Source organism: Nanorana parkeri, unplaced genomic scaffold (genome assembly GCF_000935625.1).
Source record: "Nanorana parkeri isolate BGI_ZX_2015 unplaced genomic scaffold, ASM93562v1 scaffold423, whole genome shotgun sequence".
Classification (NCBI taxonomy): Eukaryota; Metazoa; Chordata; class Amphibia; order Anura; family Dicroglossidae; genus Nanorana; species Nanorana parkeri.
This window is the reverse complement of record NW_017306691.1, coordinates 197,275-214,496: the sequence shown is the minus strand read 5'-3', so window position 1 is coordinate 214,496 and position 17,222 is coordinate 197,275. Positions and strand designations below refer to the sequence as shown.

Sequence of the window (17,222 nt, the reverse complement as noted above, 5' to 3'; positions counted from 1 at the left end):
GTGTGATTATGTGGTCTTCATGTCATTTGTGGGCATGGATTATTTGGTCCTTGGTCTTTTAGCCCTTCTTCCTCTGCATGCATTGGCTTGTGAGGACTAAATGCAAAATGTTAGCAGTCAATTGCAAATATTCACTCGCTTGTGCTGCATCAAAACTTCCTTTAGTGGGGATTCCAACCCCTACATATCCTCACTTCCTCATTCCATGTCTTGCTTCCAGTCCCCATAATTAATTCTGGTTAGCTATTGCTCAAAAGAGGTAGATGTGTTTGTAGCTACCAGATGGACAGGGGACTGGTGGTGTGAGGGCTGACAGGACAGATGTACTTAATAAGAGGGCTGAAGGTGAGAGGACTGTCATGACTGAGGGTGGTGTAAAATGTAGCAAGAATGTGTGAACCGTGAGAACCGTGAGGAAAAGTATTGAGTGAAAGTATTGGACTGCCAGCTAGAAGAAGCAGTCAAGGATGTGGAGAATTGCAGGGCTGTGGGAGGAAGCTGGACTTCAAATACAAATAGGAACAAAGTAGTGATGCATAAAAGGACTGGCATGACCAAGGGTGCTGTGAGATATGGGAGTTGATTTACTAAAGGCAAATAGGCTGTTCCCTTTGCAAAGTATTTTTCAGTATGCAAGGGAATTTTCCCTTTGCTTGGTGAAAGCTTGGCTCACTTCCCTCATCAATTACTTTAATGCAAAAATACTGTTTCTTTCTATGTTCCTTGCAAATGATTGGTGGCTTACAGATTCATACCCTACATTATAGAGGAGGTTGATTGAAAAAAGTGCTGGCAGAGCTGGGAGAGGCAGCCGGGGGGATATGGTGTTTTTCTGTGATAAAGCAGTGCTGGTGAAAGAGAGTGCTGCAGCGCAGTGGTGTGTTAGTGGTTGTTTGATATTTGAAAGGATGACAGGGGCTGTGAAAGGGTGCTGAACAGGTTCACAGGAAAGGAGACCATGTGTGGGGAAAACCTGAGAAGGAAATAGGTCAGGGGTGAGCAGAGGAGAACACCATGAATGATGGGGAAGTAAATGGAAAATAGCAAAGTATGTGTGATATGTATGTAGAAATGGATGGATGCACCCACAAGTCCACCAATGCTGTTGGATAAAATTGCCATACACACACCCATTGCGTTGTCCACTGTTTGGATGGGATCTTGAAAGATCAGTAAGTACGTAAGATAAGGAATACAGCAACATCTTCTGGCCCACCAAACAGGAAGCTTCTGTAAAGATATCCTCTTATGTAGAGGAAAGAATTAAGGCAGGGCTCAAAATTTCCACTCGCCTGGAAATTTGGGTCTCCAAGTACCGGTCCGCGGGACAACTCCGGCCCGCGAGCCGGTACTATGTTGCCCGCAGCCAGCTGACATGTCAGGCAGACCGCGTACCTGACTTGCAGGAGCAGCTCTACGGTCTGCATCTGTGTCGGAGAGCAGCTCCTGTCAGCTCCGGCTTCCTTCTGCTTCTAATCTGCCGTTTACAAGCGGCAACTATCATAAGATAAGAATTATCATAAGGGGGGGTTTAGGGGCGGAGTTAAGGCCGGGGCAGGGTAAGGTTTAGGTGGGGCAACTGGTGGCTAGTAACTCCTAAGGCCTGGCTAGTAGCTCAGGACTTGACATTTTGAGCCCTGATTAAGGTACTGTGATTGTCCCATTGCCAGCATAGCCAGTGTGTAGTGGCAGATCCCAGTATTCAGGTAATTTAAGTATGGACAATTATCTCCCCATCCTTCATTCTCAGGGCTATGTCACCACCTATAGTAAGCACTGATGATATTGTTACACTAATCTGCTATCCATATGCAGCTATTACTAAATAGGTAATGTAGTAGTGTGCTAATGTGCTAACAACAACAATGCATTTGATTCTTTCCAGGTTTATGGCATAATTTTGATTCTTATCATTTATGTATTTTTCATAATAAGTAGTTACAATATTCCAAAGATAAAGTATGAGATTCTACTACATCTTATGAGATATACTGTACATTCACATTTACACATTGGATGTGATTATTAATTGTCACTTTCAATTAGATACAATCTGGGGCTAATCATCTATAGACTACTGACAACAGCATGCAGAGCCAGACTTTACAACTTAGTGTACTTTAATGTTTCTAGACTGAGTGTGCAATACACAACAAACATGTTGTGTACCAGAAAGAACATGTGGAGAAACATAATTGTTATCTCTTTTCAGACTGTAATCTGGAGGTGATTATAGGATTTGATGTCGATGTAAGCGCTGGGCAAGATGTCTTTGCATTTCAGAGAGGGCTGAAGCCTAAACTAGGACAAATTCTGGAACGAATTTCCAACATGCAAAAAATAAGTTGCAGTGGTGACAAAAAGCCTTCGGTGAAAGTTGCTGTCTTGTCACAGGGCAGAACAGGGCCTGTGGAGGCATTTGACTTTTCTGATTACCGTATAGAACTGGCTGACAAAATCACTACCATGGGCACTCGAGGGCCTTATGTGTTGAATGGCCGAACTCTGCAGACATATTTGAACAAATTCAACAATGCCGGGGAACCCAAAAGCGTTAAGGTATGACAGATTCAATTTACTTTCTACTGCTTTTTTTAAAACATGTTTTAATTGTAGGAGAGTGTTAACAAAAATAAATTTATGTACAGAACAGTGTTTTGGAATGTTGGCATTTGTACATGTCTGTGCAGCATATGAAAAATAGTCGGAAATAACTGGTTACCTCTACAGAGGGACATTTTTGTTTCCAGCAGCATGGCCTGGCCATGGGACTGCAACCATCATTGCTATAAACAAGCTTGTAAGAAGTTGTTACAGGGGCTTAAAGAGAGTTGACCCTACTTTCCCACTGGTAGCAAAGGTTCTTTTCTGTGATCGGTGGAAAGCTCTCCCCAATCAGGAGAAAGGGCACTAGCTGCTCAGTGAGGAAAGTATTTCTGCGTAGGCAGTCATTAGAGTAACACCCCTTTTCCTGTGTTGTGAGAAAAACCTAGAACTGCCATATGATCATGTAACAGTGCTTTCCCCATTCTAAAGCAAACATGGGGTTGGGCCATGTTCCCCCAGGGGTTGTCTACTTACAGAGATTCCTGTAAAGAATGACTGCTATAGCAGAAGGTGCATCAACCAGAGTTGAGTATCGTTTCTGTTGTTAAAGTTAGTGACTGATTCAGTGATCAAGATTCTATGTTCTGTGTTTGAGAAGTCTTCATTAAAAGTTCACCAGCATGAAGTGAAATATTATTCCCGTATCTCCACCTACACTAACAAACAATATGTGCTGTCAGAAGTGAAGTATGTGCTGGGTGGGGGTGGAAGTTGGAGCAGAAGCAGGCAGTGCAATCATAAAAAAGTGGCTATGCTGAGAGAGAACAGTATGATTTCCATGTGGTTCCATGTATGAGGAGTCAGAGAATGGAAAGGACTTATTGAGGATAATACACAAGGTATCTAAAGATGAGTAGCGAAACCAATGGATGAAAGCCAGTCTGTGTCTGCTAAGGATAAGTTTGGGTCTCAGAAGCTCACTGAATACTGAAGAATGTGGTGCCTGAGAAATGTATATGTTTTAGTGAATGTGCAGTTATATTTTAAATAAACATGTGCGATTCTTTCGTTCTGAATTGGAATTCGTACAAATTTTGTTATATTCAGACATTCTGATGCATCCGAATTCCTGAATGAAAAAATAATGAATCCGAACGTTTCCAAATTTTTGATAATGAAAATTTCGGATGCATCCAACATTTTTTCCGAATTAATTTATGTTGTTAAATGTTAAAAAAACATAGCGTAGTCCCCTTCCCAATCCATCCAATTTTAGGGGGGACCCCAATGGCAAAGAAAAACCTCTTATAAGACCCTTGGTCCGAGCAGCCTGCCAGAGCAGGAAGGGGGGGAGGTGGGGGGGCAAGCGTGCACCATACCAGGCCACATTCAGTCAACATGGGGAGGGTGCTTTGCCGGGGAGACCAATTGTCAATTGGGACAAGGGCCTCTTCTGCAGACAGGCGGGCTTATAGGAATCTGAGTGCCCCTTTCATAAAGTGGGCACCCAGATGCTGCCTCCCTTTGTGAATGCATAAGGGGTAGTTGTTACCCCTACTCGTTCACCAAATAAAGTAAAATTGTAAATAAACATACCACACCGTAAAAAAAAATCCTTCATGTGAAAAAAAATCCCAACCCCATAAAAAATGTCCATCGATGTAATCCAAATGTAAATCATATCATCCAGCGTAAATCATATCATCTAGCGGTGTATATCCACATCAATCACGATGGACAATGGCTGCCGATTCTCGAAAGAAAACAAATACCCGACGCCCGCTGACACGACCGAACCCAACAACTCTCGCCACAAAATGACAGCTCTGACTCGAATGTCAACAAAGGAGCAGAGCGAGTCGTGGCATCTCAGGCCTTGTTCCACCCCTTTTTTGACATTCGGGAGCAGAACTGTCATAATGACTGTCCCGAGTTCGTGGGGATTGGTTGTGTCGACGAGCTTTGGGTATTTTTTCTTGCAGAGAGTCAAATAAAAATTTTCGCTGTATTTTTTTTTGTTGTCTCTGTAGACTGTCAAAAGTTAAAAAAAGTCACATTTTCTTTCTAATGTCACTTTGCTGCAACGAAAATTTGTTCGTAAATACTATTTATCCACATGACAGATGGAGTTGATGCAAACATGTCTGAATTGCAGCAAGCTTCTGCAGCCTTACAAGCTTCAGGTAAGTGTTCATTCTTCCCAGTGAAACCCAGATGGTGAGAATAGGGGTGCACGAAGAAGTAACTTTCAATTAATATTTTAATACAGGGTGTACAGTATAAAGTGCCACCAGTTTGTGCAGCAGTTAACAAATAAAACATGACAGTACAGTTAAAATACAATTTAATAAATTAGGTTTTGAAGGACCCTGCTTGTGTGAGCTTACATGTAAAAAATGGCTGAAAATATCAGCAAGTCGATAGAAAACTGATATGTCACGATGGACATGTTGAATTTCTAGAAGCACCAACTTTTTTTCTTCACTACATTAATTATTATTTTCTACACCACATATTAAGTGAGGTGGACTGGCTCTGTCGTCTCTCACTGTAGAACATTCTGCAGGAATAAATATATAGTTTAGCAGCATGGAATGGCACAGTTACTTAAGTTGAAGTGAGATAGTATTGGCAATGACAGGGGCGAGGTCATAAAATTTGGTTAGGAAGTCCCTGCAGTTGTTACAGAAAATTGCAGCTGGCTGACATTTCGTATGAAGGGCATTTCCCAAAAATAATTTCTTTTGGGTGTGCATGGACTTCTAATATAAACCTGTGCTATGCACATGCAGGATAAAGCAACAGGTTTACTTTAATGCCAAGAACATATTTTCACTAACTTTATTGTTTCAATATTTTTAAATCATATTTTACAGGAGTGAAGGCGCTGTTATTTGTGGGGTTGGAAAGTGTTCCCAGATTTGATCAAATTATGCAGTTAGAATTTGGAAGAGGATTCACTTACAATAACCCATTGAAATTAAACCGTGTGGATCTGGATTATGAGATCATCGAAGAGCTGGTAAATCAATCCTGTCTTAGTTTGACTTATATTGACTGTTATGGTGAGTTTTATTTAGCAAATGAGAAATGCTTGTAGTGCCCACATAGCACCCTATCAGAGTTAAATTTGTACTGAAAAAGAACGTTTGGAAACGTGAATCAGGTGGGTGTTATTACAATAATAACATATTTATAAATGAAACCTGATGTTTTTTGCAAAACAGGAAATCCTCATTAATTAAATAAATCTAAAACACCTGCATTTAGAGAACATTGATCAGTGTATGTAAGCAGTTTACTGCTGATCTAGTAATGCAATATCCTAGCTCATTCCAAATAAATACATCATTCCTATCTCATTTGGTAGGGTAGATGTCTCATGTGTTATTTCATTCCTTTAACACAGGATAACATTGCAGAAAAAGGATGCTGTGGAGTGCCATGCAAATGTTCTGGACAGAGAGGTGATATTGGACCTCCAGGTGTCATTGGAACAAAGGTTGGTTTAATATAAAATATAGGACATTAATCAACAGTGTATTATTCTTTGTTTTGTTTTTCTTCTCTGCTACTATTACCTTATATTCTTTTTTTTCTTTTCTCTTTTCCATTATCTCATATTATTTTAACACATTCAGTTGTCTGATATTCTACTTTTTTTTATTATGGTTCCAATACATAAATAAGTGCAACAATCCTACATGGTGTTTCCGGACCTTAGGATTGCTTGGCAACAAGAAAAAAGTAGTAAAAGTAACCTTGGCATTATGGAAGTTTTAAATCTACAGTACACATGTATTTGCCAATAATATGAAATTATACTTTTATTGTGAAAGAATCAAAGGTTATGGTACAATGTATCTTTTGAATAAACTCGGTCACAAAATTGATCTGTATTTTAGGAAAACATTATTTAGCCTGCAAAGGACCTTCAAAAATCAATGAGATAAGCTTCAACTAAAGTAAAAAATGGAAGACAATAAAATGCAGACTAATAAATACACATGCGATAGATAGACAGACAGATAGATAGATAGATAGATAGATAGATAGATAGATAGATAGATAGATAGATAGATAGATAGATAGATATGTTTGGGGGAAAAATCTACTAAGACAAAATAAAATGCAGACACATGAACAGCATTTATGCCTGCACATTCTGATTAAACTAAGTAACTGTTGATTCATCAGTCTAGTTGTTCGCAAAAAACAATTTATGATGAGCCAAATACAGCTATCTGTAATCCTCCATTGGCTTTATAACTAAGCTGAAGGGATGATTTATGTTTTTCTTATTTTTGTAGGGTGCACCAGGTCTCAAAGGACACCAAGGCTTCCCAGGAGAAGAAGGAGGACCAGTAAGTGCTGATTCCTTATTTAAGTAGTCTTTTCATGGTTAGTACATGTACCACACTATCTTTCCAAATGCAATAAAATAAAAGCCCTAACATTGCTATAAAGTTCTGCATTATCTTAATTTTTATTACTGAGTGAAGACATAATCTAATGGCCCTTTTTATTTCTGCTATAGGGAGAGCGAGGTCCTCCTGGTGTGAATGGAACACAAGGTTTCCAGGGATGTCCAGGTCCAAGAGGAGGCAAGGTAAGGTCACCTGTGTCTTTAGCTATTGAGTTAATGCTTAAACCTTATTTTCTCCAAGCTAAAAAGCATTTTTTCTTTTCTTTTCTAGGGTGGCCGTGGGTTCAATGGAGATAAGGTAAGATAGACTGTACAATAAACACAATACAGATGTACACTTCTGACTGTCCACATTAATAAGAGAAAGCATACTTACCCCATCAGTATAAAATAAATTAGTTTGACTAGCCTATACAGATATCACATCGACGAGATTGTAACGTACCCTTTAAAATGCTTATGGTTCGTGAGCCATGAGTTTGATCATAATATAATTGTATATATGAACAAACTGGCTATTCTGTATATAAAACTGACCATTCTTCTAGAAAGGTTACAAATAGCTAAGTTGCCAATTCACAGACTCACTATTGTGCCAGATTGGGCTGCTAAACCTAATTTGCAATTAACTGTCCTATGTAGAATACATTCCCTGTGGGCTGTCTGATGAGTTATTGAAGGGCAAGATTTGAAATCATATTAGTTTAGTTTAGTTTGTAACATGATAAAGGACTGACTAGCAGCAAGGGCCAATGGAATAATTAATACAACAAAACTAATTCAAATTAAATCCCATTTAAAATCATTGTTTTGCCTCATACAGTCTCTTATATAACTAGTAGTTTGGTTAAGCTTTCAAATACAAGCCAGCATAAGTTACATTTACAGTTACAAAATAAACAGCAATGTCATGTGACATATATCTCAAGTACATTATCGGGCAGCATAGGCGATAGCAAACCCTACATCGTCCTAAAAACATACAGTGCCGATTGTAGCATTCTATCTTGGCATTCCTTAAATGTGAAAATGTTGCCAAATTTTTTTGTAATGTTCATTGCCAAACATAAATTTCCGCTCGGACAAATCCTATTAAAGTTTATTGCTTTCTGTTGCTCAAAAGATTGCAACATCTCAAAACTGACAATTAAATTTTACGGATAGTCTTAATATATTTCATGGTCAATGATTTGAGCATCATTTCACTCTAAATAACAACTTTGGGTTAAAAACAGTTATATCAGTTAATACATTGATGTTGCCTCCTTTAAACTAGCCATGTTCTGACTCAGAGACATTACATTTGTGGAATTACTATCATAATAGGAGATGGAAAAGCAAGACATGCGGTATGCCACACTGGTCTAAGTACCTAACCATAACTTTATGGTACCACCTATTCTGTAAAATTATAGCATGTTGGTTTGTAACATTCCACTGTGTTTGTTTCTTTAGACTGGATATGTGCAGCCTCATTTTGTACTGTATCCATTTATCCTTCTGAATTTGATTTTTGGATCCTAGATTCAGCCAACGGGCAGGAATATGGATATTTTAGACAACTTTCTGTAAATCCAGAGTAGATGTTATAGAGAAGAGTTGGCACATTGGTTTGATAGCTGTAAAACAGCAAACACTGGAATATAATCAGTTCCTTAAACAAAGACCCTTATTTGGTGCCTGCCAATGTTAGAAACCAAATTATACTGTGAATTTCACTTAGTTTACCACACTGTGTTATAGCAAAGTAATGAGGAAATTAGGTTTCTTCATACAGCAGTTTGCAACATTCTAAACTTGCATGCTTAATATGTTCGCTCTTTGACCTGGTTCATTGCTCGGCTAGCCATATAAAATTGATATGCAGCTACCCCGGTAAAGTTATATTTATTTTTCTTATGGCCAATTAAGTTATACGCTTATTGCTTTTGAATCCTAAGTCTTTCCCCTATTGATAGCCCATGCAAGGCAGCAGATAATTTTCTGTGACTCTGTGCAACAGTCACTTTGAGTTAGAGTAAACATCTACACACCCTCATCACTCTTCCACAATAATATTCCATTTACTGACCATGTAGTGGGTTTTAGTAAGTGGCAGGTCATGGCCAGTGTGTTTTTGAATCTTTCCCTGATCTAGGGCTTCACCACTATGTATCCAGTACTTTAACAGAAATTGGGGGATAAAACAATTATCATGGGGGCAACCCTTTCAGAAGAAACACAAAAGCTACATTCATTGGCATTTTTAGATGAATGTATCTCAGCTTTAATACAACAGATTACTTTTTGGTGAGCTCCTGCCCACTAAGTTTTTGCAACTTTTCCAAAACAAGTAAAATATTGAATAAAATCACTGTTTGTATCCATAGGGTGAAGTAGGAGAAATTGGCCTGGATGGAATAGATGGAGAAGAAGTAAGTACCCTTTCTGTTATTATCAGTAAAAAATGAATATAAATTATGTTTTGGAGTTTCTGAACATGACACAATCATTTCATCGTTTTAGGGTAAACGAGGTTCTCTAGGATCTGCAGGAGAAGGAGGCAGCCAAGGGCCACGGGTTAGTATGTTTTTTTATTCTTTTGTCAGTTGAAGCACAGTTAGATATCACTTTGCACTGATGATAACATGTACATAGATTAAAATAGCATGTAAATACAACCTCAAAGGCTGCAAATTTCTGATTTTCCCTTTTTTAATTATCTATCAGTATACTATTGAGGAATTCTACTACTTCTACTATTTTAGTTTCTTTCACAATATTACCCAAGTAATGTTTCTTGTGTTCTATAGGGAGAAAAAGGTCAGAAAGGAGGAATAGGGGAGAGAGGAGATCAAGGTTTACGAGGTGATCCGGTAAGACTTAATTAATGTTAATATTGTGCCATATAATATCTTATTTCATATCACATTTAATATCATAATTTGTCTCCAACAGGCGAGCAATGGCTGACAGTTCTGTCATTTGTCAAAAGTGCTTGTCCATCTAAGACCATGCTATGAGCTTTGGGCTGCTATGCGCTAGCCAACACTATTTGATTAAAGCAGTGTCACGTTCTGCAAGCGGAATAGGGTTGAGGGTCGCAGCTGCGGAACTCCTGTAGTACGGCCTATGGGATTGGGTCAGATAGACAGTTCCCTAATACACTCAGTGTGATAGGAAACCGTTCCACATCATGTATCCCCGGCCTATAAGGAGCAGAGTATGGGTAGCAATCTATTAGTCTGCAATGTGCAGCAATGGGGAGTGATGGGACTGTAGCTTCTAATGGTACACCCCACACTAATGAGCACCTGGTAAGGGATGCAGCATAGAGGTTATCACAGTGATTTAAGTAGCTCTGGTATTCATACAGTGGAAACAGGTATATGTATTATGCAGATTCTCACAGGTCTCCTATGCAGGCATGTATATGAAACACTTCAACTTGATCAGGTTCTGCAATCCTAGCATCAGAACATGGATTATTGATAGTTTAAGTACTATGCAGCAAGTGGTTAACAGCCCCTTAATATATATACCACGTTATGGTCAGGCGATGCAGTTCTAGCACCAGAAGATAGGGGGAGTGCCCCAGTACTTGCGGTTGAGGAGTATGCTGTTGCTGCTCTGGAGTCCTTAGGGTTCTGCAATGTCCTGGAGATGAGGTGGGGGTGAATGCTGCGTCCCTGCGGGTGGTTATCTGCTGGTGGAAGCGCTGGCAATAAGCCTGGTTCGGAGGAATGCGGGGAGACCTCGCTCGACGTTCCTCATTGACTGAACGCCGAGTGAGTGTCTCCGTCGTGGCTTAAGGAGGGAAGCCACAGTCTAGGGGCGGAGCCCCGTCGTGACGTCACGGCTGAGACGGCGCGCCGCTGGAGAGGACGGACGCGCCGGGTGAGTCTCTGACAAGCAGCAAAGATCACTGTAGGTTATATAGGTTGCACACTATAAACTCTGTGGGGTTGATTTGCTGTTCACTTTGCAAGGGAATTTGCATTTTGCAGGGGAGGTTTTCCCTTAGTTTAGTAAATGAGGTGAAGCTCTGCTGACTTCCATCACCCAATGACATGCAAGCAAAAATACAGTGTTTCAGTGTGTCAATAAATCAATGTAAATTGTACCTAGCTATGTTTGTCCATAACCTCAAATACTGGTGTGATATATGCAGGGATGATTTTCAAGCTGTGCCTGTTGTTTAGTGAACATTTCCCTATATTTGCAGCAATCATATCAATAGAAAATAGTCAGGAAATATTACTATTTCTATTTATTACTATGACTATTTATTCCTGTTTATTCCTAGGGTGAACAGGGAACTGATTCACCTCAGAGAGGACCAAAAGGAGGAAAAGGAGAAGCAGGAAGTGTGGTAAAGTATTTTTGGTTATTGGCTGGGAACATTTCATATGAAATTAGATTTTTCCCTAAGTTTAATATGTTGCATGCTTGGTATTGGCAACAATGGTAGCCTCCATATTACTCTCATGGTCTATTCTGATCACTTCTACCATGTAATGACTTTGCTATAGTTAAGGGAATGTTAGAAGATCCATTTATTCAATTAAACGGGTGAATCTTCGGACTTGTTTTTTTCAAAGACACAACATATGGAAGTGATCAGTGTATACATAGCAGTGGAACTTTGGAGTAATGCGTCATCTCTAACTATTATGTTTCCTTTTTATTCACCCACCTTTGTAATAATAAAATTATCATTTATGAGTGGATGATTTACAAGGTCTAAATAAGCCATTAAATAAAATGGAAGCCAAAGCAGCAGGTTTCGACTAGAGGTTTCTGAGGTTTGCATTCTTTCATTAATTATTTCAATTTGTTCTATAAATTAAAAGTGAACTAACTTTTAGGCATTTATTGTATTAATTTAGCAATCTGCTATATTTTTGAACAAAAAAATTGTTTGCATATGTTTCTCATTGTTGGCAGATTTATAGCATGCAAATTCTCATGCCTTTAGAATAAAAAAGAATTTTCAAAATGTTTTATAGCAAGAAGTAATAGTTTATTTCACTGTCTACAGGGTGAGCCTGGAAGAGATGGTGTACCAGGAACGAATGGTGTTGTAGGGAAAGCTGTGAGTAGATGACTATATCTTAAAAGCACTAAAAACTAGAGTTCATTTGTAAAATATAAGGAATGCTTAGAGACATTTACATATAACACCCCTTACCCCCTGATGTAGGGACCCCTCGATGGGTTGGTGGGTTGACATGTCACCTCATGGCGAGGTTCTTCGCTATTTCTGGCATAAAAAAACAACTGGGTGCCAGTGAGAACCACTGGGTTCAGAATATTGAATGAGTTTATTGAAAAAACATAAGCTCAGGGAGAGAGAGTGAATAATGTACAGGTTACCCTGAAAAACAGATTGTTGCAGACTCCAGACCTACTTATAATCAATGCTGAAAGGGCCTTTAAGTCACAACTGGCATTCTGTACTCTTCTGCCTGTAAGTAGTGGACCCCCACCCAGATAAGCCTCCAGAACTTCCTGCAGTGTCTTCCCCTCAGCAGCCTGTAACCAGCTCTTGAAGCACCTTCAGCAGCAAAGTACCACCTCTGGTGCTCCAATTAACTATAAACTAAAAACTTCTAGGCTCAAATTCAGGCCTTTTTTATCTGGCTTCAGGTGTTTCATCACTGTTTGCAGCTGGCACCTGGCTTTCCCAGTGACTGATCTCCCCTATGGTTACTGGATCTGGAAGCAACAAAGCTGCTGTGTCTAGAGAAGAAGCTGGTGAAGCATGATCTGTGCTTCATCAGCATCACTGGAGTCCGTAGGTGACATTAGGGGTCCAACAGATTCCTGTTGTCTCCATAGAGAGGACCTGTCATTTCCTCTGTGGAGGATTGACAACTTTGGATCGAGAGCAATCATTTTAGGGCCATCATTCACTGTTAACTCTAAATTGATGAGTACTACTGGTAGTTATTGCCTGCTGTCAATCAGGCAGCCGGGTGTATCCCAACAATTTTGTCAGGATCCTTCCTGGCTGCCACTCGGCTCTACGCTGTCAGCAGCAGTTAGCGGGCAGTAGTCCTGGCTTTTGGTCCCAGGAGTAAAATAGTGAATCAAACCAAAACGTTTTGGCTTTACTTACCTTTTAAGCTAAGCAATCCAGTATCATGCATTTGCATATAAGTATCATGTTATAATTCCCTTTTTTTGTTGCCTTGTAGGGAGGTCGTGGCCGTAGAGGACCTCCTGGAGTTAAGGTACTTGTACAAATACAGACATTCACCCACATAATAGTAAATTGTCCAAATATTTCCTATAATGTGATTAAGACATTTTTTATTGGGAGGGTAAAGTTTCTCCTTATTGACAGAATACCATATAGTTTTTTTCATGTTATGTGACTATTTTATCATATATCATGTTTTCTGTAGTTACAATATCCTTGTATTTCCTTTGTTTTACTGTAAAATGCTTGCACATAGCTATATTTTATGTTTAAGCATTGCTTAAAATATATAATGAATACATTTATCAACATATTACACAATTTTTGTGTTATAGAAGTTTAATCATGATTTACATATTGCTATCAACATATTTTATTACTGTTGTATACAGTCCTGTTGTCAATTGGCGTTCCCTCTTCAAATGTAATTTTGCAATATGCAGTGAAGTAAGAAACTAAATGATTCTTATGATTAACCAAGTTGGATAAAAACCTTGTAAAACATGTCTCTAACTATTAAAAAAATGTACTTATGTAAATATTTTTCCTATTCTCTAGGGTAATAGCGGCCCTAATGGTACCCCTGGAGGAGTTGGAGAACAAGGGCTGAGGGGTCCTCAGGTTAGTGATGATAAGAAACGGATTAATAACTGACAAACCATGTTCATTCTGAGTTGTTTACCTCTTTGCATCCTGCTTGGCTGTCTCATTTTCAGGGTCCTCCAGGACAACAAGGCACGCCAGGCACAAGGGGAGAACAAGGTAGCTCAGGACCAAGGGTGAGTTACCTAGATATAAATTCTGGAAGAAACTAGTGTAGATGTAACCAGTGGGTAATAGGTTTAAAATGGTTACTCACATGAACACCTGCACATAATATCACAGATTTCTATGTATACTTTTATTAATTTTATTTTATCCATTACTTAATTTGTTTCACGTATTGAGTATGACCATGATGTGTTAATGCTTGGCATGTTATAGCAGTGCTTAAATTAATGTGCATGGCACTGTATATTGGTATGCTCCACAAGGTTTCATGCCATTGGTGAGGGCAAACCTTAGCCTTAAATAAGGCAAATGCAAATGAAAGGTGTGCACCACTAGCAAATTATTTTGCATATGTTTAAGAAGATAATAATTTCAGTTCTTTAAGAATTATGAATTGCACTGTAGCTCCTTGTGGAGATAGAGTGATACCTAGAGAAAAAGGACAGAAACATATTTAGTTATGACAGTATTTATGACTCTTGATTTAGGGGATGAGTGTGAAGAAAGGAAATGATAGTGCATGATAGTGGTCTTACACCTGCATATATTTATTTTTTGAATTCCATTAGGGGTCAGGAGGCACTCCTGGACCTGCTGGTGATCGTGGCAGACCCGGACAACTAGGGCGCAAGGTTTGTCTCCAGCTGCAATTTTTCCTATATCAGCCACAGATGTACTATCTCTATACCCTATGTACTCACCCTCTTCTCAGTGTAAAGTTGATAAAAGGGGGATGTTAATAGTTTATTTTCTGCTATTATGAAAGACATTTGTTTCTGTACTAAAACAAATAATGTATTGCTGTTGAGTTAGCCAAGATGGCTTTCTTTCAAGTTTCTTCACATTAAATGTAGCTTAATCCTTATTCTGAAAATGATTTAGACATTGACATTAAATTACAGCAAAGCTTCAAATTCAGGTTGCAAGAACAATATATTCAAAGAGACATATAACGTTTCTGATGATGCAGCATGATTATTATCATATAGCTTTATATCTTATATCAGCTATTGTTAGATGGAAAGATACTGAGAAGTTACCCGCCATATCTTTTTAGTGAGATTTAGAAAGTGATCATTTACATCTGATAATTTCCTGAAAATTTTTAATAATTTCCCATCAAATGTTATTCAGAGCTCATTTATAAATGCAAATGCATTGTAGCTTTGTTGGTTTTTTAATATGCAGGCTTTTACAATGGGAATATCTATACACTAGGGTTACCTTGATATAATGTAGATACCCAACAGGCTAAACCATTAAACTTTACAACTTTAAAATACTGTTATGTAGGTTGATTGACCATTTTACACTTGTCTGTAATTGTAGTTCTTTACTTTTTAAATTTTTTTCCTTTTTAGGGGGAGCCTGGAGATATTGGACCTAAAGGATCTGATGGACCTGTTGGACCACGTGGTGAGACAGTAAGTAGAGTAAATGTTATCATCCCTATGAAGCTACTGAAACTGTAGTGATGAATATGCTGCATGTGCAGTTCTCCACAGAACCTTAAGGACGCTTGGGCCATCATCAGAAGAGTACAGGGAGAATGAACTTATTTATTAGAGGTTGAGGGTTCTGTAATCAGAATGCATATGTTTCAATGGTTGTAAAAGAAAATCCATTAGCACCAGAAGTTGGTTATGACACAATAGCAATGTAATTTCTGGTGCTTATGAAACTGTTTCTGGCAAATCTCGTTAAAAAGGGAAAGGTAAGCTGAGGAAATGTACAAGGAAGAGCTTAATAATAAAGTTAGCTTCACCGAACCAGACAAATATGAGAAGCTAGTTATCTCAGCTAGAAAATGTACTTACAAATAAAATACAATGTTTAGATTTTTCCTAAAAACATTAGAAGTTGATATTTTGAGCTCTAAAGAAGAACTCCACTGCAAAGTTATAATTACCCAAAGCTCCGAGCCTGCCAGCTGTCACAGCAGTCCCTCCTGCCTTTCTCCTCCTCCATTACAGCATTGGAATCTCCCTCTGCATCCTGACATCTATACACAGTGTATAGACGTGATTACTTATGGGACTTTAGACTGCTGGAGAGGAGGGGGAGAGAGGCTCTAGGGACCTGTCTAAAAACAAGCCAGCTCAGAGCAACAGGTGAGTATAACTTTTTTTACCCTAGACAAAAATGAGCAGTTAACCCCTACAGTGCAGGGTTAGCTCCACTGCAATGGTTAATACAAATGTTACCGGAGTTCTTCTTTAATGTTTATATAACTGCAGCCAATAGCAGTTAGGAAATAGTGATGGATGTTAATTCTAAATGACTTTACAAATGTATAAGCAATAAAATGCAGAATCACCAATTACTGTATTCCGATTTGCATAGGTGAGTGCAACTACAGTTTTTCAGAAATAAATATGGTCTCTTCCTATAATGGCGTATGGTTTTAGTATTAGGAAGAAAAGGAAATAAATTCCTCAGTGGTTGTAACGTCCCAGAAAAACAAATACTTAAAGTAGAACTAAACTTTAGTAGAGCACTGTGAGTAAAACATGATTGCATTATATTTTGTTTAAAAACTACAGTTTCCCTGTACTTCATGTGTTTTTTGCCTGTGCTATGCACATCCTGTAGGCTCTTTGTATGTACTTACTGGGGATGCGTGCATACTTCAGTCACATATTCAGCATATTCATGTGCACCGTGCATTAGCACACCCGTTTGTAGTACACCTGAGGAATGCAGTAGCCAAACTTAGTAAGCGTTGTCATCCTAGGGAAGGAAGTGCCTGTGGGTGCACACCTTCCATGCAGGACGTGAAAGCAGGACACATTAAACAGGATTACCCTCTGCAGAGTCTTTGGCATTGCAGAGAGAAATTCATGATAGCAGGAAAGGTCAGACATATGATTTTGACAGTCACATGACTGGGATCTGCTCCTCCTACTTTTTTTAAATTCACTGTTGAGAATGTAGTCTAAAAGCAGGTGGAGTGCAAAGCACATTTGCACAATGCCATGCCACTGCTTTATAAATGGAGCCTCAGGTGTAAGAAAATATTTGCTGCATAAAAGCAAAAAAGGCATATATAAAGCAATGAGCAACAAGTGGTGATGGGTGAATGTGTCCAGGATCAATTCACCAAGATTTGGCGAATCCTGTTTAAAATTTGGCAAACCCAAACTTAGAGGTGAATCCTACTGAAGCCTATGGTGACCAAATCTTCCTATTTCTGGCCAGAATTAGTTTGGACTAATTAGGCAAACTACTGGCAAAAAAAAAGGCATGGGAAGTTGGGCACTGCCATGGGGACATCTACAACTACAAAAATAAATG

At 38.8% G+C, this 17,222-nt stretch overlaps 1 protein-coding gene across 1 annotated transcript in view; it reads left to right on the top strand.

Moving 5' to 3' along the window:
* The window catches only part of COL6A3 (collagen type VI alpha 3 chain), a 100,210-nt gene that overhangs the window by 49,189 nt on the left and 33,799 nt on the right, over window positions 1-17,222 (top strand). The window contains exons 11-27 of the mRNA XM_018559945.1: window positions 2,213-2,560; window positions 4,653-4,730; window positions 5,424-5,569; window positions 5,957-6,049; window positions 6,858-6,911; window positions 7,085-7,156; window positions 7,245-7,271; window positions 9,343-9,387; window positions 9,479-9,532; window positions 9,766-9,828; window positions 11,259-11,324; window positions 11,994-12,047; window positions 13,153-13,188; window positions 13,716-13,778; window positions 13,874-13,936; window positions 14,498-14,560; window positions 15,290-15,352. Coding sequence (XP_018415447.1) covers window positions 2,213-2,560; window positions 4,653-4,730; window positions 5,424-5,569; window positions 5,957-6,049; window positions 6,858-6,911; window positions 7,085-7,156; window positions 7,245-7,271; window positions 9,343-9,387; window positions 9,479-9,532; window positions 9,766-9,828; window positions 11,259-11,324; window positions 11,994-12,047; window positions 13,153-13,188; window positions 13,716-13,778; window positions 13,874-13,936; window positions 14,498-14,560; window positions 15,290-15,352 — 1,388 coding nt within the window. The remainder of the gene's footprint in view (window positions 1-2,212; window positions 2,561-4,652; window positions 4,731-5,423; window positions 5,570-5,956; window positions 6,050-6,857; window positions 6,912-7,084; window positions 7,157-7,244; window positions 7,272-9,342; window positions 9,388-9,478; window positions 9,533-9,765; window positions 9,829-11,258; window positions 11,325-11,993; window positions 12,048-13,152; window positions 13,189-13,715; window positions 13,779-13,873; window positions 13,937-14,497; window positions 14,561-15,289; window positions 15,353-17,222) is intronic.